The sequence below is a fragment of the Pipra filicauda genome, unplaced genomic scaffold (genome assembly GCF_003945595.2).
Source record: "Pipra filicauda isolate LSUMZ 115617 unplaced genomic scaffold, ASM394559v2 scaffold127_size2900866_pilon, whole genome shotgun sequence".
NCBI lineage: Eukaryota > Metazoa > Chordata > Aves > Passeriformes > Pipridae > Pipra > Pipra filicauda.
Genome location: NW_024103740.1, coordinates 1,985,793 through 2,012,426, shown reverse-complemented (window position 1 = coordinate 2,012,426; position 26,634 = coordinate 1,985,793). Strand labels below are relative to the sequence as shown.

General features: G+C 46.8%; 1 protein-coding gene across 1 annotated transcript in view; it reads left to right on the top strand.

The window, feature by feature from the left end:
- Positions 1-6,755: 6,755 nt before the first annotated feature.
- Positions 6,756-26,634, top strand: part of SYT17 (synaptotagmin 17) — a 34,095-nt gene continuing 14,216 nt past the window's right edge. Inside the window, exons 1-5 of the mRNA XM_027743986.2 lie at positions 6,756-6,810; positions 10,086-10,103; positions 11,462-11,610; positions 16,731-16,879; positions 17,303-17,922. Coding sequence (XP_027599787.1) covers positions 6,796-6,810; positions 10,086-10,103; positions 11,462-11,610; positions 16,731-16,879; positions 17,303-17,922 — 951 coding nt within the window. The 5' untranslated portion in view covers positions 6,756-6,795. The remainder of the gene's footprint in view (positions 6,811-10,085; positions 10,104-11,461; positions 11,611-16,730; positions 16,880-17,302; positions 17,923-26,634) is intronic.

Genomic DNA, 26,634 nt, shown 5'->3' with positions numbered 1-26,634 from the left:
TTGGTTCAGTCTGTGATGAAGACAGGTTTGCCTTCAAAGTTCAGCTCTGAGTGTCAGAGAGCACACTGTGTGTTGCTGTGTGTAGTGATTTTGGTTTCCATTAGTGTCCAGAGAGGAGATTCCTTGCAAGAACAAAATTTTAATTCAGAAAGGACTCAGTTCATTTATATTGGTTGCATTCAGCTGGATTGCAGCCTCACTGCTCAGCAGAGCTCTGTCCTACAGAAAGTGCTGCAGGGTAAATGCACAGGAATGGGGAGGAGGGAAAAGAATGGAACAACAGACACAGACAGGTGAAACCAAGGTCCCTTCAAGGCAGAGATATTCAGGGATTACATTTATTTCTCAGTTACAGCACTGCAGTGCTTTAGAATGCAAATTGCCCCTTTAACCCACCAAGTTTAGTTCTACTGCCATGATGCAGTATTTTGCACATCTGCTTAATGAGATGCGCAAAATGGGAAAAGCAGATGTAAGGGTCTCTGCTGCTGTGAGGGAATGATTGGAAACAGAACCTTTTGTCATGAAAATAGTCCTGCCCTTCTGAACCTGTTGAATTCTGAAGCTGACTTGGGCATGTTTTTGCAAATGATGATTTGGTATTTGCAGCTGAATAATTCTGAACTCATTCCTGTAGCTGTTCCTTCGCAGCTTGAAAGTGGATTTCATTGCTGTTGATACTGGGGTTTTTTTCCAAAAGCTTTAAGCAATCTCTATTTTTCTGGTTTGGTAATTTGTTTCATAGTCTAAAAGCTTTTCTCCTACCAGCCATATTTAAATAGGTTTGGATAACTTTTGTTACATTTTACAGCTGCACGGCCCAGGGCTGTTGTAACACCTTGGTGATTCAGTTGAAGAAAGTGTGCCTGACCACTTCTGTTTCTGTGTTAACTTACATCTTTAAGCCACTGCTGGAAAGGAGAAATCTGTAAATGCCAATTCCTTCCTGTCCACTTTCTAGGTCTGATATGGTTTTTAATGCTCCTATGAATAGGAATTGTGACTTATTAAATTAGTGTGAATCAAATGGGAAAAGTCATAGCACAGTTATTGGAGCAACTTCCAGGGGATGAGACTGTTCTTCTAAAATAAGTCATCCATGAGTCTGTAACACAACCAAAGCTCTCAGCATTTATCTTACAGTTCTAACCCTGAATCTCAGAGAGATGGTGCTGAGACTGTGTTTGCTTATTCTATAAAATCTCACAGTCTGGCCTTCTTAAAAGATATTGTCTTACTTTCTAAGGTGGGCAGTGAATGTATCTTGAGTATCTTTAAAGTTGTGTCACTTCGAAGGCTGGGGTTCTGTCCCTCATTTGCTCAGCCCCTTCACCAGGATCACACCCAATCCCCTGGGGCTTGGGAAGCCTCTTCTGCAGCTCCCACCCAGCTCTTCTTCGTAGGAGTGACTCTCATTCTGTTCAATTTGTTTTCCTGAGAAATGGGGATACTGCTCGGCCTCAGACAGGCTGATGTGGCTTGGTTCTCAGTTATAAGATTAAAACAAATATGAAGTAGAAATTTACTTTAAAAATAGAGCTCACTTCCTTAGGAATTTGCTTCAGTGGGGATTGTGAGATATTCTCTCTGTAATGACTTATATTACAAAAATAGCTCTGTCCTGTGTCTGCAAACAGTTAGAAATGTGAGCCTGGAAAAGAAATCTAGCAGCTAACTCCTCATCCCTACAGCTTGAATAAACCAGTCATAAACAAAATGAATTACAAAAGCCACTGAAAAACTAAACTTCCCTATAAATACAGCGTTCTCTCCTCGGAAGTCTCAAAATACTCTAGCCTTTTTAGCATGACCCAAAGCCTACCGTATCCAAGCTTTTTTGGCCTCAGCGCAGGGAGTGAGTTCCAAAGCAGAAGAGTCTCGGTGGCGCTGTGCCTTCTCCGAGGCTCTGCCTGCTCTCCCTCTGCTGAAGCTGCACCGAGCCGGGGGGACTCTGCGAGCAAGTGAGTCACAGGTCACAGAGGTCCTGTCTTTATTGCAAAATCAGGTCGTTGGACATGACCTCAAGCTCACATTTACACTTGTGACCTAGCAGACAGCATTTCCCTTCAGCAGGGGCAGCTGATGACCCTGGGCTCACACGAGTGACACCGCGTGAAGCCACCGCGGGCTGTGTCGCGCCGGACCAGTGCAGAGACGTGGTCAGGGCTGGAATGGAGCGCGACTTCACCGGGCGGTGACGGCTCCCCCTGGGGACAGGTTTCCTTCGAGCAGGAACTCGGATTCGAGTGCTGGATACAATAACACGCGGTGCTTACTTCCTCGGAGGCTGCGTGCCCTTTGGCTGTGGTTTTTCTCTCTGTTTACTATAGAAATAGCTTTAGCAGATTATGCTGTGTCATTCAGTTCCCTGCCAGAGTGCATGTTAAAGACAAACCAGAAAGTGTGAGAGTGCAAGAAAGGAGCTGTAATTTTTATGGCATGAGCAAGGCCATTACAAATTATACGAGGTAATGAGGATCTGAGGATTTTAGATCAAATTTAGCCCCTTTATTTGGAGATTTAAGAAAAGAGAAAAATGTGCTTTTACTGATATTGCCAATTAGGGAGCTGCCAGGTGGCCAGTTAATAACCCAGATGTGCTGCAAGATGCAGCATCAGCAGAGGCTGTTTCTGAAGTGAAGCACAGGAGAGCTTTCCAGGGCTACAGACGTGAGTTGGGTCCTGGAGATGTGACGAGAGGGAGATCCTGGGGTAGGTAATGCCAAATCAGAAAGGGATAAGAGCTTATTTGCAAAAAAGAAGTACGGGAATGCAATGGAATATAAAGAACAGTTGGCTACTGGAAATGCAGAAGCCTGGGAAATGGTATCTTGACTTCAAATCATGCAGATTCACAGGTGTCCACAGTGTCAATGGGCTGATTTACAGGCAGTTGAGACCAAAGGATGGATGAGTCATGGGAATGGGTTGTAAAACCTTCCCCTTTTGTCATGAGCTGGAATCTGTGTCTGTCACACTGATGTCAGCCCAGTTCCTGCTGGAAACTGCAACATCACTGGACAAGATCCATTTCTTTGACTCCCTCATGCCCCAAGAGACCAGAGCCTGGAACAGAGGCACTGGAGCCCAGGCTTCTTGCTGACCCCTGGAGTACACCAGGAATGATGTAGAAGGACCTTTTCCTATCTGAACAAAGCTGTCTGGGCATGATGTCAGGTGGGAATTTGGGAGAAAGAATTGAAGGGATCAGCGCATGAGCTTGGGAGGCAGCCGGTGGGGTTGAGGTTGCACCTGCGTTATCAGCAGGAAGCAGAGCTCAGCTCAGGTCACTTCAGGCATTTTCTGACACAGCCCCTGACACTGAGTCACTCCTAGAGCTAGAATAAATACAAGCCCCTATGGCAAAGTGAAAGCTAATCCTTGCTCCTGGAAGACTGTGAGGTGTGGGGCCAGCGAGGCAGAGCTGTCCTGTCCCAGAGCAAACCATCCCTCACCCCTGCGGTGTGTCAGGGCTCTGCTGGGGTGCAGCTGGGGGTAAAGGCAGGTGACTAGTTTGCTGCTTTCCTATTTCTATCCCTTTCCTGAGATAGATCTTCTCAGAGCTTTGCCTGGCCTGCACTCCCAAAGAGGGATATTCACCCAGTTCTCTCCCTTGTGTACCACTCCATTGCTGGGGGTTTCCATGCAGTGCCCACCAGCCCTTCCTCTCTCCTGGGTGCAAGTTGTAGGGAACAGCTCCTATTTTCCCAGAAATTCTGGAATAAAACCTCACAGACTTGCCCCTTCAGGGTACAAGCCCAAAGCAGAAAAAGGCCTGAAAAACCACTGAAGGAAAAAAAGTGCATTTCCATGACACCTGCAAGGAGACAAACACGTTGCTAGAGATGGCTCTGGAAGAGTGAATTGAAGATGCCTTTATTGGAGGGATGATGCTGTGGGGAAACGAAGCCGATTCTGTAACAGTGAGAAGCTGGACCTTTATAGGCTGCCAACAGCAGTGGGGAAGCACCAGCTACAGTGGCTTGCCATTTATAAAAACATCTGGAGATAAGGAGCTTATTTTTGGGCAGAGTGGTAGCTGGTTATTCCAGCAGGTTCAAGTGATGATTGTAAGGATTTGGTGTATGAACAGCAGAGGAAGACATCTCATCTTACCTTGCATAGCCACTTTGCTTCCCTCTTGCAGCAGAAAGCACTGTCAATTCCTTTAGGAGGATTCAAATGAAAATCCTTTGAAATAGCCATAAGACTGCCTTCCTTTCTTTCTTCCTCTACTTTTTCAGAGTGCTGTTCATCTCCCTTAACTTTAAGGCATAAAGAAGCTGAAAGTCTTTGGCTAGGTTTGGGCATGGCATGGCATTTTGAATACCAACAGCCCTCGTTCTGGTTTGTCTGAGAAGCTGCTGAACCGATTTGCTCTGCTGGAGGTAGATGTTGCTACTTGCTGGGCTGGTTGTAATGATTTGAGTGCATGCTTTGGATGTAGGTGATGTTACTCCCAGTGTGTATTAATACCAGAAAGACTAGAAATATATCATAAAATCATATTCTGCAAAAGCAGTATTCATTTTCTTGTTTTCTGCTTAGAAATTCTGCATTTGCAAGCCTCACCATCTGCATCACAGCCATTACATGTGGGAAGTATGGAATGTGTCTTATCAGACACAGAGCGTGCACAGCAAAGGACATCCAAAGGTTATGTTGTCATCATGTCAAATGGGTCTGTTTATTCTGAGTGCTGTAGAAGCAGAGCTTAATCAGAGCATCAGCCATATGCAGATTTGAAATTAGATTTTACAATAACCACCTGTCTACTGTTTCGAATCCATCATATTCCCTGGGTTGGAGCTGTGTTTGCGTAGAGAATGTGTGTCCTGGGAGAATGTCATCTAAAAGCCTTCATGCAACAGTGTGAAAGGCACCTAAATGCATGTATATGTATGAGTGTGCAAGGGAAGCACATCTATCTCATGGCTTTGTGCTACAATCTGCTACTAAAGCATGGGGGAGGGAAGGGCATATTTTTAATTCAAAAATCAATAGCATTGCCAACCCCCCCATATAAAACTTCTTTTGCTCTTCTTTTTTGGTTCATAATGCTTATATGTGTCAACCAAAAAAGTCAGTGACGAGTGATGCAGCATTTGGTTTTTCTCTGCCCTAAACATTTTTAAAGGGGTAAGTACAAACATGCACATAATGTTGGTGTAGTGCATGCCCCAGTTTTGTGACTCACAGCATTCTGCCTTTAAGGAGTCAAAAAATCTGTCTGGGAACCTTATGCCTCTCTCCATTATGTTGCAACATGAGGGAAAAAAAAAAGAAAATCTGTGTGTTCGGTGATTGCAAGCTGCATCAAGGCGGTGGTGAAAAGAGCAACAATATTCAAAGTAAAGGCTGACATTTTAAACACTGGCACTTGGAAAGAAGTGGAATTAAAAAGAACTGCAGAGCAAAAATTGACAAACAACTTGTACCACAGTTTAATCGTATGCTCAAAACTGCCTGAAACACGTAAGCACTACAGGCTTTTTTTCTTGCTTATCTTCACTGTGGTAATTATTCTTCTAAAGCAGTAGCTGCTCTCCCTGGGGAAAAGGAGCATTTATTTTTTTTTTGATTCAGAGTATGGCCCTTCCCACGGAAGTCAACAGGAGTTTTCATTGAATTCAATGAGAACTTAAATGGGCAACTAAATGAGATCAGTAATGCAAGAGCTTTCCAAAGACATCCTGCCCCAGATGCTCCCTCCTTACCACAAGGAGCAGCAGTCACCACTGTTCTTAGTCTGGACAACATTTAAAGCTGGAGTATCCTCTTCTCCAGAGCAGGAGATGCTTTTACCATTCACCACAGTAAACTGAAATGTGGTGAGTCAGGGCTGTTGTGACTCGAGGAGATGCCCTGTAGCAACTGCCGACCATCCAGCTGGGCTGAGCTGTAAACTGCTTCGAGAAGCCTGAGAGTGTCCTCCAAAACCGAGGTCAGAAGCCTTTGTTTACACTAGGATGCTGGGAAGCCTCTAATTTGTGTGGCACCAAAGTGGTGCTCAAGAGAACAGCCCCAAATCCCCGATTTTCCTGTGCTTTCAAGAGTTTGACCTCAAAAGAGCGCTTTGCTACTTGAGCTCTTGCGGTCAAACCACCCACGTAGTGGGATTTGCCCATTGCTGGACCACGTTTCCTCCCACCCTGGCTCTGGCTGGACCCAACATTTAAGCGCAGGGACACGATGTTCATTAAGGTCTGTGGGTTCCAAGCTCACTCCTTGCTCCAGCAAGGAGTTGTAAAACCTCTGCCAGGGAAGGCGTGAGTGTGTACGTTTTGTTCATTCAAGCTCATGAAACAACCGCATCCGTGTTGAACCTCAAGTGTGTCCGTGGCATCCTCTCACACAACGAACTCTTCGTGGCAAAACGCTGCTGTAAAACCACTTTATCGGCCACCGCTCGCACCTGCCCGGCCGTGCCCCGCTTCCACCGGCGCCGTGTCCCGGCGGCCAGGAGGGGTTCGCATCCCTGAATTTCCGCGCCGGGCCCTCTGGAGGTCAGTGTTCGCCCGCGCTGCGGCGGACCTGTTGCGGCCCCGCGGAGGCTCCGCGGGCAGGGCCGAGCCGGGCGGGAGCTGCTCGGAGCTCCAGCCCCGCTCCCTCCACCCGGCCCCGCGGGGGCGGCGGGTCCCCCCGCGCCGGCGGTGGCTGCGCGGGGCCGGTGCTGCCCGCGGGGGCCGCCCCCCGGTGCCCCCGCCCGGGGCGGTGCCGGTGCCGCTGCGGCTGCTGCGCGGCGGGCGCGGGTGGAGCCGCGCGGCGGGAGGCGCCGGGCGCGCCCGCGGAGCCATGGCGTACATCCAGGTGGGTGCGGAGCCCCCGGGCCGCCGCTCATCCCTGGGGATGGCGGGGCGTCTGGGGCGTCTGCGGGACGCGTGCGGTGCCGCGGCGGGCCCCCCTCGTCCCCCCGTGCTCCGTGCCCGGTGCGGGTGCACAACTTCGGGGGAACTTCTGGGGAGGAGTTCCCGGCGGCGACAGCGGCTCCCGGCGAGGGGCCAGGCGGGGCCGGGGCAGGAGCGGGGCCGGCAGCTGTTGCTCCCGAGGCGCCGGGGTGGGAGCGGATCCCCGCGGGGTTGGCGAGCAGCCCTCGGGCCTCTCTCCTCTCTGCCGGGAGAGCGGGATGGCCCCGGGGACGTGGGAGTCCTGATTTTGCACAAGGACTTCTTGGAGGGAGGAGGATGCTGAACCCCGCGGGCAGACTGAGATGCGATGGGCCCCTCCAGCCTGGGCACAGTCTGGCGGGGTGGGGGGCACCCGCGGGGTGGGAGGCACGGGCGCCCTGGGCTGCGGGGAGCCGCGGGCTGCTGGGTGATGGATGGGCTCACCCAGCGTTGTGGGGCTTAATTGTTGTCGGGCTTGTTCAGACCCCGAGAGACCTCCGAGACGCCCGTTTCTCACCCGTTGCTCAGAGCGCAGCCGCCCAGTTCGTGATGAACACGAGCGGGGCATCTCCAGCCTCGCAGGCCGGCCGGGCGCTGCTACAGACCCCGCTACCGACGCCACTCGGCACCCCCGTCCCGCGGGGCCGCGTCCCCCTCCATCCGCCTCGCCGTCCCCCCGTTCCCTCCCGCTCGGGGCTGAGCCGCCGCCGCGCCCGCCGGGTGGGAGCGGGGATGCTGAGGGAGCTGCCCCGGCTGGACCCCACCGGAGGTGTCCTTCGGGGCTCCCGGAGCCCCCTGGCTCGGCGGGGGTCTCGAGTGGGGCTGGACACGGCACTGCCTTCGGCAGCACGGCCGTCGGGGCCCGTGGGTACAAGGTGGGCTACCCGGATGGGGACTCAGAACAGCAGCAACACCGCGTTATCCCCACACCGCGGTGTCAGTCATGGTGAGGGGCCACCCGCGGATGTGTAGCTGCGGGGACTGTACTGTCCCCAGGCTGTGGTATTCACTGTGATGGAGCTTGTGAGCCTTTCCTGGGGTGTAACTGCAGGGGCACAATACAGTCTGTCACCAGTGAGGACCCCACCCTGCTGCAGAATCCCCAGGGGCACTGCCACCGTGGCATGTTGTCACTGGTCTGTGGACCCGGTTGGGATTGGTGTCTGTGCTGACTTGGAGCGGGGGACCCCCACCCAGGCCCGGGCAGACTCTGGGACTGGGCCCCTGCAGCAGGGTGTGGAGATGGAGCCCTGCCTCGCACTCAGCCTCAGCAGAGGGGTGCACCTGGCCCTCGATGAGGGTTCACTCGGGGCTGGAGACTCCCATCTGGGTTGTTCTCTGCTCGGCCAGCTTGGAATGACGTGGCAGGGCATGACGGTGCCTCCCGACCCCGGGGTTGGGCTCTTCTCTGGGGGTTGCTGAGTACATTGCAGCAGCTGTGCTCTCAGGGATCCCCCAGCGCCAGCTCACTGCTGCATCCTTCCCTAAACCTCTGCCCCTCCCCAGCCCTGACCCACCTGCCTGGTGTGAGCGAGGTGGATGAACAGGTGGTCGTGTTTGCTTTCCTTTCATGGGCCCTGCATTTCAGCCCCGTATGGTGCTGGTGACTTGTTTACCTCTCCAGCACTATAACGTTTAGTTCTTATCCCTGCCCTCCTGTTTCCTGGTGGAGATTTGTGGGTGGTCACAGGCTCACTTCTCATGGTACCTTTGGGACAGCTGTGTGTGCCCTTGGGCTGGTGGCACACAGGGCTGGGTTCACGTCACTGGTGACTGATGGTGACAGGAGGGCTGTTTAACACGAGCCTGCCGTGCATCCCTGTGGGCCACTTGGAAAAGCCAGTTTCTTCTCATGGCACGTGCTATGGCATTCGATCGAGTGGCATGGATCCAGCTGCTTTGTTTTAGAGCAATTTAAATATCCTCCTTGCAGCTTTGCTAAACCACTGTAGCTTTGACGGCAACTTTGCATTAATAAGGAATGACAAAGCCCTTTAAACCATTTGCAGTTTTCTTAAACAGTTGGTCCATGGTTATCTGTAATCGCTGTCTTGTCATATTGCACTTCAGCTTTTCTAGTATTTTAGTTTGTGCTTCTAACAAGTGGTGGCCTGTTTGGCAAGCAGTGGCTTCCAAGAAGTTTAAAAGGGAGACTTGCACCAAAATGTGGCCCACGGGAGAGTTCTTGGAACCTCTACATGCCAGCTTCTTTATAAAAGGCTGGTCTTGCCCCTGTCATGAGCATAAAGCTAGGAACCAATTTCTACACGTGGAAGAGTAGAATGAAGTTTGGGGGTTTTTTGTTTGTTTCGGTTTTGTTTTGTTCTGTTCTGTGGTTTTGTGTTGTTTGGGTTTGTTTTTTAGAGATTCCACCTATAGAAAGACATCTGGGACAATTAGGAAACTTTTAGGCATTATCAAGGGAACGCGATAGGAAAGACATTTCAGCAGGCATCAGAAATGCTACTAAGTCTCCAACTATAAATGAAATGAGTCAAGTATAATGTCGCAAGGGTGGCTTTGTGAATAAAACACTGGTTTGTTATGACTTCTTGACTGTGATTTGGGGCAGGTGGCTGCAGCGTGGATTTTTGGAGTGTGTGGCTCAAGCATTTAACTTCTGTCTTATGTATTCTTCAACTCACATCTGAGGACGAGGCTGAAGGTGCCCAGTGATGTGTACATAATGGAGAGTATTCAGTCTGTATCCCTTCCTAGAAATGTTGCTGCAACAAGTTGGCATTGAAGCTGCATTGATATGGGCTGAATCTGGAGAGAAGCCTTTTTTTTCCACTGGAAAATATTGATGTGGTTTACTGTCAGCAGCAAGTAGTTGCTGCAATTAGCAACAGGTTATTAAAGAAAATAAAACAAGTGGTTACTTGTGATACCCCATTTGCAAGGAGCAATGAGCAGGACTCTGATGCTCCAGGACGAATTTGAGAATTTTGCTCCTGGGGAAGGAGAAGCAGAGTAAGCTTGGTGGAGAAGGACTGGAAACAGCAGAAACTGATGCCCTGTCAGGAGGCTTCTCCTTCCTCTAATATCTGCAGGGTACTGTCTTGCCAGAAATTCAAGCTCATCCCAGGCTGGGGCATGTCATGGCAGAAAATTTAAAGTTATTTGAGCATTGCTAACCTGTTTTTGTCTTTTTCATTTTGTTTCCCTTTGCTTCATTCTGGATGTCTAAAAGGACAGTTGGAACCAATAAATGAGGTGAGTTAATCTGATGATTCACTCCCCACTCTGTCTCCTCGCACCATCCTGAGGGGATTGTCTCGTATTTTCTGACTCTCTGCTGATGTCCTAGATATAAGTACTGCACCACATTTTGGGCTGGTAATTTTTGTTTTTCAATGCCCAGATTTTGTTTACGGAAAGAAATATGCGTTTTACTGGAGCAGAAAGACATGTTTCTGAGGAGTCTTCTCTGTAGATCAGAGTTCCTCCAAGGAAACCCCTCGTGGTGTGGTAATGCCCTTGTATCTGTACACTCATGAATACTGCAAATGTCTCGAGTATTTGGGGGAGATATCTGTGGAGAAAATCTCATATGCTTTGTTTCTTCAGCTTCTTAGGAACATTCCAAGGTCACACACAGTTGTAATGCTGTTTGACCCTGGATGCAGGTGCTGTGCCCTGGCAGCTGCGTGTCTTCCCCGTGCCTATGGAGCGGTGCCCTTTCTTACCAGTGCCCTTGTGCTGCTTAATGGGCCTTTGCATGAACTGCAGAACTTGGAGTTGGTGTGGGCGGGAAATAGGCTAAAGTTTATCTCTCTCATCCTCTTAAAGCAAACAGAGGGAAGGTTGTAGGGATGGCATGGAGGTGGGGCCACAGGCCACTGCCCCTCAGATGGGGAGCTCACACCCCTGGTTGTCACAGCAGAGGAGCACTGTTACAGGTGGTGCTGCCAGTGCCATCATGGAAGCCTAAGAAATGAAGTATTTTTCTGGGTCAACTAAGTTCTTTTAAAAAATATCATGGAAGGTTCTTCAATAAATTAATCATCATAGCAGAGGAGAGACGTGGATAGTGTTCTTTGGCTAATCCATTTTAGTGGCGAGTTTGTTGGGCTGTAATGCTATATGTGTATGGATCATACAAATGTTAACTGGTACATCTGCAGGGACCAGGTGTGTTCACACTGCTGTGTTAATTAAATAGATCCTTGCTGGATTAAATTGGAGCTTTCGCTTACCTTCTGTTTTTAATTCCTTCTGTTGTACGTTTGCTGATCTATTAGTTTGTTGATGTTCATGAAGGAATATGCATGTTTCTACTCTGGCATGTTGCTACACCACAGTGTTTTGTAAACCACCCTCTTGCCAACCTACATAATAATAAATCTCTACTAGAGGGAAAATACCTGTGGAGAATGCTTATTTCCCTGCCTTGTTATGGCATCGGTGGGGTTGGGCTGGTAACTGCATAGCACATGTCTGTTGGTCTAGCTGAAATAAATACAGTTCTTAATGTTCTGTTGCAGAAACACAAACATAAATACAGCTGAATGCTTTTTCTCCATAGCTGTTGATGGGTTGTAATGTTGTACTTTGGTTTCCAATGGCTTCAGGGTCTGCTCGCTAGAATCTCGGATCTCTTGCTGTGCCGGTGGACTTGTAGAAATTGTTGTCAGAAGTGTTTCGACTGTAGCTGTTGTCAAACAAATGAAGATGAAGTTGAAATCCTGGGACCTTTTCCTGCTCAAACTCCAGCCTGGCTGTAAGTTTAGATGCACGATTTCCTAGCTTTACCCAAGGACTGCTCAGCTGCGATGAGGGTGTTGGTGCAGTGGGACATTCAGAGGGTGCCACTTAGAAAGGAGGAACCTCCTGAGGGTGGGAACGCAGGCTACTCACAGCAAGGTGACAAAGGGCAGCTCTGGTAACTCAAATAGCAAGGTTAGTCTTTGTAACAACCTTTTCTGATGGGTAAGACAGAAGTTGTTTTGTCAGCTGGCGTAGCAAGCTGATAGCTGGTTTAGCTGTGTGCCCTTTTCTAAAGATGCCTTTCATCTTCAGTCCTATTTCCTCCTCAAATGGACCAGCCCTTTGGAGCACTTCAACTTGGCTGAAATGCTGATGAGGTTGTTTTGAAATATTTTCTTATCCTAGCGTGAAGGTGGTTATCATATAGGCAGATGAAAGGCATAGCTCGTACGTGCTCTGAAGGGGAAATTCATTTAAAGTTTCATTTAGCAGGACTTGATCTCTTGTGTCACCTTAGGACTCTTCAAGATTTCTTCTCAAATCATTAAAGAACCATAGCACCAGCACCAGGTTCTGTCTGGAGCTCTGATTAGTGTATTTGCAAATCCATTACAAAGGAAGTCTGTGAAGTCTTCCCTGTTTTACTCCCTCTCAACTGGGAATCTGCGGCACAGAGGTGACCCTGTGGAGGCATTAATGAAACCAAGAAGGGAGCAGAACTCTCCAGTGTTTTAGTGGCTGTGTCGTCAGCTGGGCTGGGCTGTCTTTTTTGGGAGCAGACTGTTTGATGGACAGCGTGTCCAGAATTTGTGACACAGGAGAGGCCTCTTTAGTGCATCATATGATGCTCAGAGTTTGGTACCTAGGCACTGAGACACTCAGGTGATTTTACCTACTCCTGTGAGTACCTACTGTTGCTCTATCTCAGGGCTGGAAGGTTCATGTCTTTGTGCTGCATGAAATAAATTCTCATGTTTAAATCACAGTCTTGTCTGGGTACTCTTTTGAATCCAGGTAGAATAGGATGGTAATTAATACTGAAGCAATAAAAATAGAGCTGTTCAAGATGTGTTAGAGTGGTTTTTAAATGTGAAGCAGCATATTTAAGAGTGTGATATATGCCCAGAAATGGATTCACCTGCAATTAATGGGGAATGGAAACAAAATCAATGCTAAATAGGAAAGCATCACGCACAGGAGAGCACAGTGATGAGGTTGCAGTATTGGACGTGGAAAGATTGGTACAGGAGCAATTACATCTTGGGAACAAGTAGCTGGGCTTGTAGTGAGAGGGTGATTCAGAGTTTTTCTGGTGTGCTGAGTAGCAGAAGGGACATCTTGTGTATTTGGAGGTGTGGGGTGACTGTACCATGGTTTAGTTTATGACTCCTTGATCCTTCTGTGTGGCTAAAGGGGCATTGTGGGCACTGAAGCTCTGTTCTTCTTATCTCAAAACTTAGAGGAATGGTGGCTTTGCAGATGAGTTGGACTCTGCCACAGATAGTGAACATGGAGACCTTTGGACTCATAAAATGCTTTCTCCAGCTTGTATTGTTTCCCCCCAGTCCTGTTCTGTCTGAAAGCCCCTACAGTAACTTACTGGAATGGCCATAAGCAGAAGACAACATGCTCTGGAAAAAAACAACCTGGTTCTTCAACCCTATTGTGCTTTATTCTTCACCTATGGACACTCACAACCCTGGGAAGAGTCCCTGGGACCCCAGCCCAGGCCACATATCCATCTTTCCATCTGATTTCAGGTGATTTGGTGCAGTTAAGGTCTCTCCCTAAGTGCTGAGAGAAGGTGAGTTCCCAGAGATAATGCCTGAGAGGGGCAGCAGGCACCAAAGAGGAGGACACATGAGAGAAGTAGCTTTGCTTTTTGAGGGTACAGGGATGCTGCCATGCCTTGGGATCACTGAAGTCACCATCTCCTGTGGCACTGTTGCAAATCCTGTGATTTCTGAGGATGCCTGTAATACACATTGATTTAGAAGCTGGAGATCAGGCTTTGCTTGCTTCAAAGGGCAGTGGGCTCCTCTTCTTGAGCTGAGATGGACCCAGGGTAATGCCAGGAAATGTGACAATAATCTATGCTTCCAGGGTGATTTTGTTGGAAAACGGTGAGGGAACCCAGAAATTATTTAAGTGAGGAGGACAAAGAGAGCAGAGGAGATATGGAGAGGTAAAAGAGTCAAGGGGATGTGATTGAGAGGAGAAAAAATGAGCCTGTAGAGGAACAAGAATCTGGAAGATGAAGAGGAAAAGAAAGTAAAAGGCAGGAGCCAGATTCAGTATGTTTTGCTTGCTGATGAACACGAGAGCCAAGCTTTTTGTGTGTGCAGGTTTAAGGTGGAAATGATCCCATGCAGCCTCTGTTGGCTCAGAATTCAGAAGCCAAAGAAGATTCCTGTTTTCACTGTGTTGATCTTATGCTCTTAAATATCCAGATGTGGTTTTGGAGGTAGGGAACAATGTCTGGAGTTAGATGTGTGAGCAGAGTAAGAATTTGGACTTGGTCTTAGAATAAGGTGTTTAATGGGTATGTTTTTAAGTGCTCAGAGATCTGTGTATGCCAGTTGACCCCTCATTCTTTTTTTTTTTAGCTCTTGTTTTTGAAAAGGGAGCGTTTGGAGTTAGTGGAAACCCCTGCAAGGAAAAACAGATTTGACATCACTGTATTTTGCATTTGCATGCGTGCATTGAGTTTGGGAACAAATCAATTTATTGTCCTGCTTGCAGCCTGAAAGTGTTTTAAAAATAGATCTAAGTTTTGATCTATTTGATCTAAGTTTTCAGCTGAGATCTTTCCATCTTGCCATTTCTTCATGAGCCCAGGACAGTGGTGTAATGCAGAATGCAATTTGTTCATTCCTCACCACCTTACCCACTCCCCTGGGGAAAACTGCTTTTATGGTCCTCATTGGTGAACTAGTAAACATCTGAATGCCTGTGCTTAATGATCCATCCTTTATTTTCTGTCCTTAAGTTTTCCCTTTGGCAGCTCTGAGACACCTCATTGTCCTGGAAATTCAGGAGGGATGTTAAGGCTGCAAGTTAAAGCCCTTCCTCTTGGGACACTATGGATTTTTCCCACTTTCTGAATTTTTTACAGTGACAACTTAGGGGGAAAAAAAAGCACCCTTCCTGCAGTGAGTCCAGTTGTATTGATCTGAGTGCCTGGTGGCTTCTTGTTATTTCATGAGGAGCACTTGCATCCTGGTCTTTGCAGAAATGGGCTGGGAATGAGGGTTTATGTTGGAGCTGACTGTTACAGAATATTCTACACAAACCCCAAAGATAAACAGTGCACACTGTGAGGCTGAATTGAAATCAGGACAAGACTCCTCTTTCCAAAGGTTCGGATTAAACAGAAACAGAGCTGCTTTAACCAGAGCCAAAGTTTATTTGAGGAAAAATTATTGTGGCTCAGTAGCAATTTCCTTACTAAAGGTCATCTGTATGTTATTAACTCACTATTACGTTTACCCATTGTAGAACATCCTTAATGCCTCTCTTCCTGATTCCCTTTTCACCCTGCCTTCGCCTCATTCTGTGCGTTTGCTTCTCAAACACAAGCATATCCAAATGCCACCTGTGATTGTGTAGACCTGCATTTATACATGGAAAAGCTATTTGTGTTCCAAGTACTGATTATATATCAAACTGCATGATTTGGACTGCCTTTAATGGGTTGCAGAGCTGTGCAAATATTGTATGCCTCTTTTAGCATAGGGTTTGGTTTTGATTATTAACAGATTTTTTTTTTTTTAGTGTAGATGAGTTGTGTGAGTCTGAATTGGTGAGATTTGCATAGAACCTGCTGTGAACTTCATGGGTTTGGATAACAATTTCCAGTTGATTTTTGGGGTTTGGTTGTTGTTTTTTTTTTATATTTGGGGGACTTTTCTGCAAGTTTACTGCTTCTTGCAGAGTATGTGATTTGCTCTGTTCCAGTCATTGGTTACTAATGAAAATGATTCAACTTATTTCATTTATACACAGCTGAGCCACGTAGAAAGGGTGAATTGGAAGCAAAACACACAGAATTCCCTTTTGCTTTGCTCATTTCATGCTGACACTTTCCTTGTGATCTGCTGCTATTTTCTGTCTTGTGGATGAGCTGTTTTGCATGATGCAAAACAGATGCACACACGTCATGCACCGTTGTGTGATTTCATTTCCATTGGCAGCACTCCCCTCTGAGCATTCAGTTGGAGACTTTATCTCCTGTAGTTATTACTGTCTGCTCTTTTGCCCCTCTTTCAGTCAAGGTGGGAGGTCCTCACTGCTTTTTGGAGCCACTGCAGCTGTAACACATTGAGGCTTGCAACCAGAATGTTGTTGTATACGAAAACAACTTGTGTGCAGGTGTATGTATTTAAACACACTGAAACAGGGGTTACACGTGGACTTCTCTGTGGTGCCAGTCTTCTGTTGAGTCTCCTCAAAGCTGCTACAGCTCTCTCCAAAATTTGCTTTGTCATTTAGATCCTGCCAACTTCCCTGCTCCCACCAAGACCCCTGGGTAGTAAAATTACTGTCTGGTGAGAATTGTGTCTGGTTTATAGAAGTGGATAAAAAGCAGCCAATTATTTAAAAAGGCATGTCAATAAATAGCTCCTGATGAATTGTGTTTATAAGGTCGAGTTTTGAAACTTTACTGGTATACCTGCAAAGCCATATTTTACTGGAAGGTGTGTGGTAGGTTTGGGATATCTGATCACAGAGGTTTGCCATGATGGTTCATTGCTGGTAAAGTCTGTGCTTCCAAAGTGTAGCTGTGAATTATAGCAGTAAGCTTCTGTTTGAGGTTTGTGGTTTGTGGGGTTTTGGTTTTCCTATTTTTTTTCCTTAGAGACAAGTATAATATTTCTGATCAAGATTTGAGTTACATGTGCCTTTGTGGCCTGTGTCGTGCTTTAATACTGATAAAACTCTGTTTGAAAGACAGGCAGAAAGATAAAGAATCTGTTTTTTACATAGGTTTGAAGTCAGCTGCTCAGCCTTTTGCTTGCCAGATAGATCAGGGATGAGCACCCTAGATGAGACCCAGAATGCCAGAACACATTGTTATTCTGTATATACTCCTTGTACTGGGTTGAATCATCCAAAGGTCTCTCCTTATAACAGGATAAGCAGCCAAAATGAGGACAAAGATGGAGACTCTGATAATACAATCAGCGAGCTGCCTCCCACTCTTCAGGATGTTTCCCCTGACAGAAGGCGGTCGTCGTCAGATACATCACGGTCCACTTACAGCCTCACACGGCGGATTTCAAGTAAGGTCGTCCTTCCAACATTAATGTAATTCTTGTGGGAAAGAAAATCAAACTGTAGTGCTTTCTCTTTCATCTTTTAGACAGGGAATCAAGTCAAGTTGAAGGTACATTGATTCAAATCTCATCCTGTTCTGCAGGAACACAGTAGAAGGGACCAGCCCTGTTTTTCTTGCTGAGGCATATGTGTGTGGTAATTGCACGTGAAAATGGACAGGGAGGGAAAAGTGTGGGTGGGCTTGTGCTTTGGTGTAGCTAAGGGTGCTGTTAATTGTTGGCAGTGCGATGGGGAAAAGTCCCTCTGTGCAGCCTGCATTGCACAGACACAGGATAGCTGTACCCAAAGAAGCACCTGAAGTTGATGTGCACCTGTAATTGCTTCAGTTGAGTTTCTGACAATCATATTTGTGCATTTCTCTTGTTTAGGTCTAGAGTCGAGGAGGCCGAGTTCTCCGCTGATTGACATTAAGCCTATCGAGTTTGGAATAATAGGAGCTAAGAAAGAAATAGTTCAGCCAACTATCCTGCGGAAAACCTACACCCCAGATGACTATTTTAGAAAATTTGAACCAAGACTGTACTCTCTTGACTCAAATAGTGATGATATGGACTCCTTGACAGATGAGGAGATCTTGTCGAAGTATCAGCTGGGCATGCTGCATTTTAGCACACAGTATGATCTGTTGCATAATTATCTAATAGTGAGAGTCATCGAGGCTAAAGATCTGCCTCCTCCAATTTCTTACGATGGTTCAAGGCAAGACATGGCTCACTCCAACCCCTATGTGAAGATCTGCCTTCTTCCTGATCAGAAGAACTCCAAGCAGACCGGCGTGAAACGCAAAACGCAGAACCCGGTGTTTGAGGAGAGGTACACATTTGAAATCCCCTTTTTAGAAGCCCAGAGAAGAACTCTGCTTTTAACTGTAGTGGATTTTGACAAATTCTCACGCCATTGTGTTATTGGCAAAGTGTCAATGCCCTTGAGCGATGTAGACCTTGTGAAAGGTGGACACTGGTGGAAAGCCCTTGTGCCTAGTTCTCAGGTAACAGAATTTATCAAATTATTGATGCCATTTTTCTCATTATTTTGTTGTTTGGTTTTTTTTGTGTGTGGTTCCTTTACCTGTTGGCAAGTAATGCAGTTTCTAATTAGTCATTGTCATCTTGTTACTACAAAATCTTCTGGGTTGGAATAATGTGGGCCTATGACTGGTTTTATAAGTGTGAGGTAGAGGAGCTGTCTTTAATATTCAAAGGAGATGGCATGACCAAAGATCCTGTGTCAGCTTAAATGAGAACAACTCAAGACTGCTTTGGAAGTCTTCACCTTTGGGAGATGTTTCTTGTCACTGCAGGGACCTGCATTCATTCCAGGCACTGCAGGGACACTGTCCCACCCAGGTCATTCCTGTGGTTGTTAACATGCCTGTGCTTTGAGGTCACGAGGGGAACCACTGATGCCAGTTCAGTAATGATTTGATTCAATTAAACATATAGAAGATGAAATCTCTACAGACTTGTGGCATAATGCATGAGCAAAAATTTGCACAAGAGTGGTAGATTTATTTTCATCACGTCCCTGAAGGAATTAAACTTGCCATAAATATTTGTCTGATGCAAGTGGCGTTGTGTACATGTTTTGAACTAGATTCAACCATGGAATGGGATGGGAAGAGGAGATGCAGAGGGCCTGTGTGCTTTTACCTCTGTTCTCAGGAAAGGGCCATCTCCCTGCCAGCCAGGTAAAGGGCTGTTCAGTGGGAAGCTCTGAGCTTTGCAAGCAGGAATGGTGGTTAGCGACCAAATTTGCTATTAGCAGTATCACCCACATAGCTAGAAGCACAGAATCCTGTAAAAAACCAAGCAAAGAGCGTAGTGTGAGCAGCATCTCAAATATTTGTGTTAAGGACAGGAGTTTCACACAAGGTTGGTGTAATGAGGTTGCCTCTCCCAGTTCCTTGCCTGCTCTGGGATTGCAGTTTTTAAGTTTTAGAGCCTTTGCTGAATCGAACTCTGTGTGCAGTTGTATGGTTCACATTTTCTTTGATTTTTGTGTTCGCAAAAGGGTGGCACAGCCGGAAGTATTAGATGAACAGTAAATCATTGTCCTCACTGCTGATTTACAGTGTGGGTCTGAGAGTCTGATTTGGAGTTGAAATTTGTGATGAGGCACTTGTGGAAGTGAAATCCCCCGAGCAGTGTTTATAAGTGAAGCCAGCTCGGGCTCTGACTCTGCTTTGGCCTCTCTGTGTGTGCACAGTGGGGCTGGGAGTGCTTTTACCTCCTGCTCAGACCTGCTGCACTGTGTGAGGGGAAGGAAGATCAAGACTCCAGGTAACTGCAGGAGAGCCAACTGGATTTGCTGTAATAGTTGTAGGAGCGTTGCAGGATTTTCTTGAACGGTGTTCAGGCACAAAAGGAAAGTTTTGAAAGTTGTGCACAAATCAAAATCATGGGGTCCCTGAACATGTCTTTATGTAGGGCATGTCTTCATGTCAGTGAGATCTGCTTTGCTCAGTAGAGTGACAGTGAGGGACAAGGGGACCGTTGTGTTACAAAGTGATTTGTAAGGGAAATCATAGAATCACGGAATTGTTTAGGTTGGAAAAGACCTTTAAGATCATCAAGTCCAACTGTTAACCCAGCACTGCCAAGGTCACCACTAAACCATGTCCCTGGGCTCTCCTCATTGAGCCTTTCCCCCAGATGTTCATTTACAAGTGCCTGCAACAATTTTTTTTCCTTTTATTTTTGATATGAGCAGTTCATCACAGAGCAGGCTCTGTGTTGTGCATCTGAGGACAGAGCTCTCCTCTTTGCATCCCATTATCCTCCTGTGATTCCCACCATGCAGTTTTGTTTCTCCCTGCCACCCCCTACTTTTGCATGATAAATACTTCCCTGTATTATGTATCTCTTTATGAGTAACATGGACTCATTCCACAGATAATACAGACCTTGATTAGACAAGATCATCTCTGCCTTTGTGTGCCAAGCTCAGAGCCAGCTCTTCCTTTTCCCCCTCTCCAAAGTTTTATTGAAAGCTGCTGCTGTTTTCAGCAGTGCCGTCTGCTTCACCAGTATTCAAGATAAATTATTTATGCAGAAGTTATAATTTCTGATATTTATAAAAGGAAGGAGAAAGAGAAAACTCTGTTTGAATGGGCAGGCCTAACCTTAGAACCCTTTTGAATTTATTTCCTTGCTATCATATGGAAAAACTTAAGCAAAGTCCTTCATGCCTTGATTAGTAAACAGCCTTGTTTTGGTCTTTTCATACCTCCTTGTTCTTTTTACCTCAACTGGCAGACTGCTACTGCAAAGGGAACAACAGTGCACAACAGTGCTTGTACAGGACATCCTGGGAGGATGTTTGGTGTCATCTTCCCATGTTTTCTCAATGATAAGATTTTCATTTAGTGAGGTATATTTCTTCTTAGTGATAACTGAAGTTAAATTAATTGATCAAAGGGTTAAAATAAATCCTGGAAGAAGTAGAACAATAAAGCTTATTGCTTTGAAAAAATGCATTTTAATGTCTTTCGATAACAGTGATGCTTCGTGCTAGAAATTTGTGAGGGTTTTTTATGATTAGTTGGAACCTCCTGCCTGTGGAATGATAGATTTGACATGTTGACAATTTTTTTATACTTCTCATTTTTTTGCTAGATTCTCTGAGGGACAGGCAGCCTTTATCAGTTTCTTGTTGGATTGAACCTGAGCCTGCTGAAGTGTGCTTTGTGTTGTGAGATCGTGATAGACAGGGGCAAAAAAGAAAAATCTACGTGCAGTAGCACTTTATTTTGCAGAAGGTTGCTCTCCTTGGATTCTGGAGAGCAACACAAAGCTGCTGTGGTGCAGTTCTGATCATTACTTGAGGAAAATTTGCCAGTCTGGGTTGGCTGCCCCCAGGCTGTGACACGGAGCAGCAGCTGGCAGCACCCCCGCAGTGATAAAAGATCCAGTTGGAGAAAATGCTGAAGCAGGTGCTTGGAAAAACAGTAACCAGAGGGAGAGAAACATAGACAGTCATAGGCATGATATGTAAAGATGAAAGGCACAAAATACGTGAATTTTTCTTTTTTCTTTTTTTTTTTTTACTGGAATTTATAGACAGAACCATCATGGGCTGGAGAGAGGGAGGAAAGTGAATCCAGATGGCAGGAGCTGTGGAGAAAGTTTTCTCTTCATACTGGTGGGAGTGGCAGGGCGGCAGGGTTTGTGGAGGAGCAGAGAAAGTGGCCAAATGGTATGGGCTAAGGAGAACATCTGTTTCTGCACTTGCTGTCTCCACCTGGAAGCCATGGGCATAGTGTGTGGATAAAGTCAAGTGCTGAGTCCTTGTCCCACCATCATGCTGAGCCCTATCAAGCCCACAGCTGGATCACTGCCTTAGTACAGGACTGTGCCAGCACCAGTGAGCTGAAAAAGGAGGGGAATGACAGGAATCTTTTGGTGTGTGCAGTGTCAGCAGGGACACTGAGCTTCTCCCAGGTGAGGCAGTGGTCCAGCTTCTATAGCAAATAAACAGCTCCGTTGGCTCCAATGTGAGCAGGACCAAGATAAGCTCCTTACCTTGGGGTGTGGGTGGGATGTACAGCTAGCTCCTCAATGGGCAAAAGCCCATTGTCATTAATTGAGAATCATCTTCATTACCAGCTCATGGAGTTGCTTGTGAATGAACAGCTGGAGAGCTTACCTTGGCTGTAACTGGGCGTTGCAGCACTGCCCTGCTCGTTGTGTCAGGAATGGATGGTCAGAGAACCGAGTATGGGTGAGCAGTGGGCTGTCCTCTCAGTGCAATAAACTACTCGATGTCAAGCCTCAGGCAGAAGGCTGTACCTGCACGTGAGCACTCTGAGCTTGGATCACGTATTCAGTGCTTAGTGGGGTTGAGTCCAAAGCAGAGGCACCGGGGAGCTGCTGCCCTATGTGTCATCAGAGCCAGCAGCTAAGCAGAAGGACTTACTCCTTGCAGAAAATGTCAGTGCAGGTATTGCCAAATTCTTTATCTTTGGTAGTTCTGGGAGGCTTTTTCTTGCAGGGTAATTAATGCCTTTCTAAAGCTCATGGAAAGGCTCTTGAGTCCAGTCCCCATAGGAACACTCTGCGCTCCTTAAATATCCCCTGAAATGTGTGTGGCTTTGCTTAATTACCATGAATGAAGTTGGCAGGCCCTGCTGTAGCTGGGCTCAGATTCGCACATTTCGCCGCTAAAACTAATTCTGAAGCACATGTTCAGGACCCCAAGTTTTATTGACATATGATTCATTTCTCTTTTGGCAGATTTGAGTGGGCAGGAATAAATGTTTTAGACCAGCGGTAATGAGAGCTTGGAGATCATTCTGCAAAAGGAAAAAAAAATTGCCTGGTTGTGGTGGGAAAATAGCATGAAATTCCTTCCCTCAAATTAAGCCATTTTTGTAGTAGAGGGAGTATGTATTGGACTTGCTTTTTTAACTTCATACTACGAGTGCACTAGAATGACCTGTCAGTTCTTATGTTCAAGATGGTATGTGCTCCACAAACAGAGTGGCTTTGCCATGGCAGCTTTGCAATTTTTCATTCCCATCTCAGGGATGAGCCTACAAGTACTGCACTGTTGTTCTTACAGTGCCTTGGCTGGGGAGGAAAAGGGAGAAAGGATTTCAGGTAATGACTGATTTCAGAACATTCTCTTGGCTGTCAGTGGTATCTGCTCTGCCAGGTGGTTATGGCATGTGGCTTGGAGGCCCCCAGTTGTGCATGTGCCAGGTTTGCTCTTGGTGCCCATGTTCCTTGGCTTATCCATTGCAGCCCTGAGGAGGAGCCATCCTTGGGGAATGGGATGATGCCTTGCATTTGGTAGCACAGTGTATTATTGAAATTAATGCCATCCCCATGTCTCATACAGGCAGAAAGTGCTGGACAGACAGAGATTTAGTTCAGAGAGTTGGCATAACAGCTGGCTCAAGGCTGTGTGCATCAGTGTGAAATGGGGGTCCATGTTTGTAACAGTCATGGGAAATTAAATATGAAAGGGAATGTTGTCAGGGTTTTTTTTCCTTTTTCTCCATCTTTTTTTTTAGCTATCCAAAAGCTTAGTGGCTGTTTAGTTGAAGGAATGCTGCAGAATCACTGATGATGAATGTGGATTGGTTATGTGGGGCCATGCTTGCTCAGCAGCAGGATGTTGAAATCAACCTGGCAGTTCACCTGTGGCCAGTGTGGGAGATGCCCTGGGCAAAGCCTGGCAGAGGGAAGGATACCCCCACCCTTCATGTCACTGGAGTTGTGGGAACTGAGACAGACAGCCATGATGGATTATTGTCTGTCATGGTAACACTATTTTTAGCTCTTAACCTATGTTTGTTTTCCTGTTTTGTATTATAACATTCTGCCATCTTTCTTTCACTCTGTATTTTCCGTTTCAGTGGGGTTTTTTTTCCTCCTTTCTCTCTTCAGTCTTTAAAGCTCCATCACTGAGCAATTTTTCTTCTTTATTGTTTTCTCTTTATCCTTATCTATCTCTTCTGCTTCCAGCTGTCATCTCAGTCACCTCACCCCTTCCCCTCAGTGTTGTTTGCTCCTTGCCCTTTCTGCAGAGGACTGGGATGCTGTGGGGTGTATTTTGCTGAGGAAGAGCCCAGAGGAGGGGTTGCCCATTGTGAGTAGAACCTCTCCATAGGATATCTTCTTCCTAAAGCTTTTTGTACAGCAGAGGCTTTCTTATGGCTGTCCAAAATGCAAAGACAGTTTACATTTTAGAAGGGATTTTGTGACTCTTTTTGATATACCTTAAGTAGGAAACACTGTTCTTATCCATTGGTAAGTTGGGTTTTTTTTCAGGTTCTGATCCTTAATAGCTCAGCCTTCCCAAAATGATGGCTATGTGTCACAGGATGCTGTAGAAAACCTGTTAGAGCAAACTGTTCGAAACCATCAGTTTTTTAATGTGCCTGGAGGTATCATCACAGATAACCTTGAGGAAGAAAATCAATCTGAAACTTCATTAGGAGTGTTGCATAGATGTCTGTGCTGATGTAATGTGCTCTGGTTCCCGTCGGGGACTGGTGAGGGTTTCAGCTGCAGAATTTTGCTGGTGTTATAGCAATGCACAACAAACAGTCTGGGGGGCTGTGAGCAAGGAATTACCCTGGTCCAAACAAGATGTACAAATGGCATGAGTTAGAAGCTCATCTTCCTTTGGGGGAGCCTCTTTGTGTTTCAGAGATGACAGAAAAGAAGAAAAAAGAATTCTGCTTAAAAATTTCTGGGTTCAACCCAGGCAGTAACTGCAGAAGGTTCTGGATCACAGGCGAGCCCAGGGCTGCAAATCCAACCTGGCTGTGTAATACAGCTGTGGAGAGGAACAGCCAGGAGTGAAATGTTAATCAGAGCTTCAGGAGAGTCTCAGACATCCCAGACTTGGTGTCACTCCCAGCATCTCATCAAACAGGAAATTGCTTTTCCATGGTCATCTGGGATCTTGGCAGAATTCAGCACGTCATCAGCATAATAATGGCAACTGAAATGATGCCTTAGCACAGGTTCGTAGGGGCACCTCTGCACGCTGCTTTCTGTGAGCAAAATATTGAAGGCAAAACCAACAACATTTTAGTTTCCTGATGAAAAGACCCAGGAAACGTAAAATTCAGACACTTCCTTGCCCTACGTGTAACAGCGTGCCGATGACACCTCTCGTGCATGATCCCTCTTCTCAGCTCAGCCCCTGCGTGAGCCTGAGGTTTGGGGATGCTCCAGTGTGTGTGACAGAACATTTCTGTGCATGCTGCCCCCGGCACAGCGTGCCCTAATGCTGGTGAAGATGCCTGTGAACAAGGGGATGGGCACGGGGGTCAGTGGGTACAGCAGCACACAGTGTGTCCAAGGTGCGGGTGAGCAAGACTGTCACGTCAGCAAAGCTTTTGGGGAAAGCATAGGGAACTAAAACCTCCCATAGGTTTTGGAGGTGTGCCTTGTACCTCCTGCTTCTCGGGGCAACCCGTGAATTCTGTGCTTGCTTGCTAGTGATGGCGGGGGACTGCAGGAGAAACCTGGTGGATGTGGTGCAGCAGCACAGTGAGGGCAGTGCCAGCATAATGTGCCAGGGAGGAAAGTGTGGTGACTATTGGCAACTGATTCATTTTCTCGAGTGCTTGACATCCCCTCAAGGCACCAGGGCAGGATTTGAAGCATGTTTCCCAGATCCTCGTGGCTAAGCTGGAAATAATGCATTTATAATATCAGAGGCAGTTGGCTGCTGGAATTAAGTGCCTTGAAAAGGCTGAGTCACTTGCCTGGGGAGGTGAGCTATCCAGGGATCTGGGCTTCCTTCTGAAAAGACCTTGTGTTACGGCTGCAAATGCTGCTGGTGCTGCCTGCAGTGAGGCTGCTCTTCCCTGCTGGCTCTGAGCACACCCATCCTGCCATGGCCTCTGTGGAGGTGGGGCCTGCATGTTCCTTCCCTTAAAATAATTAACAGAATTATGGGCACACTTGAAAAGCATGAACGAGTGTCTTGGGAAAAACTTCTAATGCCATTACCTGACATCACTTTTAGTGCTTGGCTTGCTGGGTGAGGAGCGAAGTGACCTGCTGTCAGCAGGAGCTGTTGGAGGCTGCTGGCCAGCCAGGCAGGAGGTGCTGTGCTGCTCCTGGGTTTGGTCTGAGCCCTCTGATTCTTCTGCACCCAGTGGAAATTGTGCTTTTCCACTTGCAGCTGAATAGCCATGAACTGGTTGGGTTTCCCAGCAGCCCAGCCTCAGTTTCCCTGAGCCACTGATGTCTTTGCCAGGGACTGTGCCTTGTGTGCTGCCCCATCTGCTGATGAACCTGGTTCTTTGGGTCAGTTCAGGCTGTGACTGTGTCTCAGAGCTTTTTACTTTATTGTCTACCCAGCCCTTTAGTTTCTGGTTTCTGTAATCTAATATATGGGGCATCAGTAAAGATATTTAAGCCTTTTGTTATGATTGCAATACCACTGCCGCTCTTTTTCCTCTTGGAAATGGGCTGTAACCACCTGATCTAGTTTGGTTTTGAACTGTTTGACTATTTGGGATGAAGAACTAGCTCTGCACTCCTGTGTGGACCTGAGGCAGGACAAGGCAGATGGATCAATGCCCTTCCTGGACTGGCTGGTGTGTTTTCAGGCTCCAGAGTTGTTTCAGTGTGTGTATTTTGCATCTGACAATGAGAGCATCTCAGAGCCAGGTTGTGCAAGGCAGAAGAGGAGCAGTGATATCAGCTCTCCAGCTCTTTAATTACTAGTTTTAAGCATCACTAAGTAGAAGGAAAAGAAATAATGGCTGCACAGCTGTATTGAAGCAGAGCTGTGGCAGTAGTGCAGCCTGATGAACAGCAAGGGCACAGTCAGGCTGTGCCGTGGTCTCTGGGTAGATGGCTGGATGCTGAGGGAATGTCTCCTCTGGACTGCTTTCTTGTGACTCAGGGATACATTAACCACTGCATGCCTGAATTTCCCAAGTGGCTGGTGTGGTCCCTGGGGGCTGGGAAGTACAGATAATATCTTCTCGAATGGATTTATGTTCTGCACATGGCTAAGATCAGAACCACCTGGAACCATTCAAAATGGAGCAGGTAAAAACTACTGACCTTGTATTTCTGCCTCCTTTTAGGTCTTATTTGCATTGCTGCTGAAAAGCTGGGGAAAAATCAGTGATTAAAGAACAATTTTCACTTGGGGATAGTATTTTTTCTTGTTTCTGCTTAGGACGAGGAGCCACCAGATGGTTCTTGGTTGCAGTTCAGAGCGT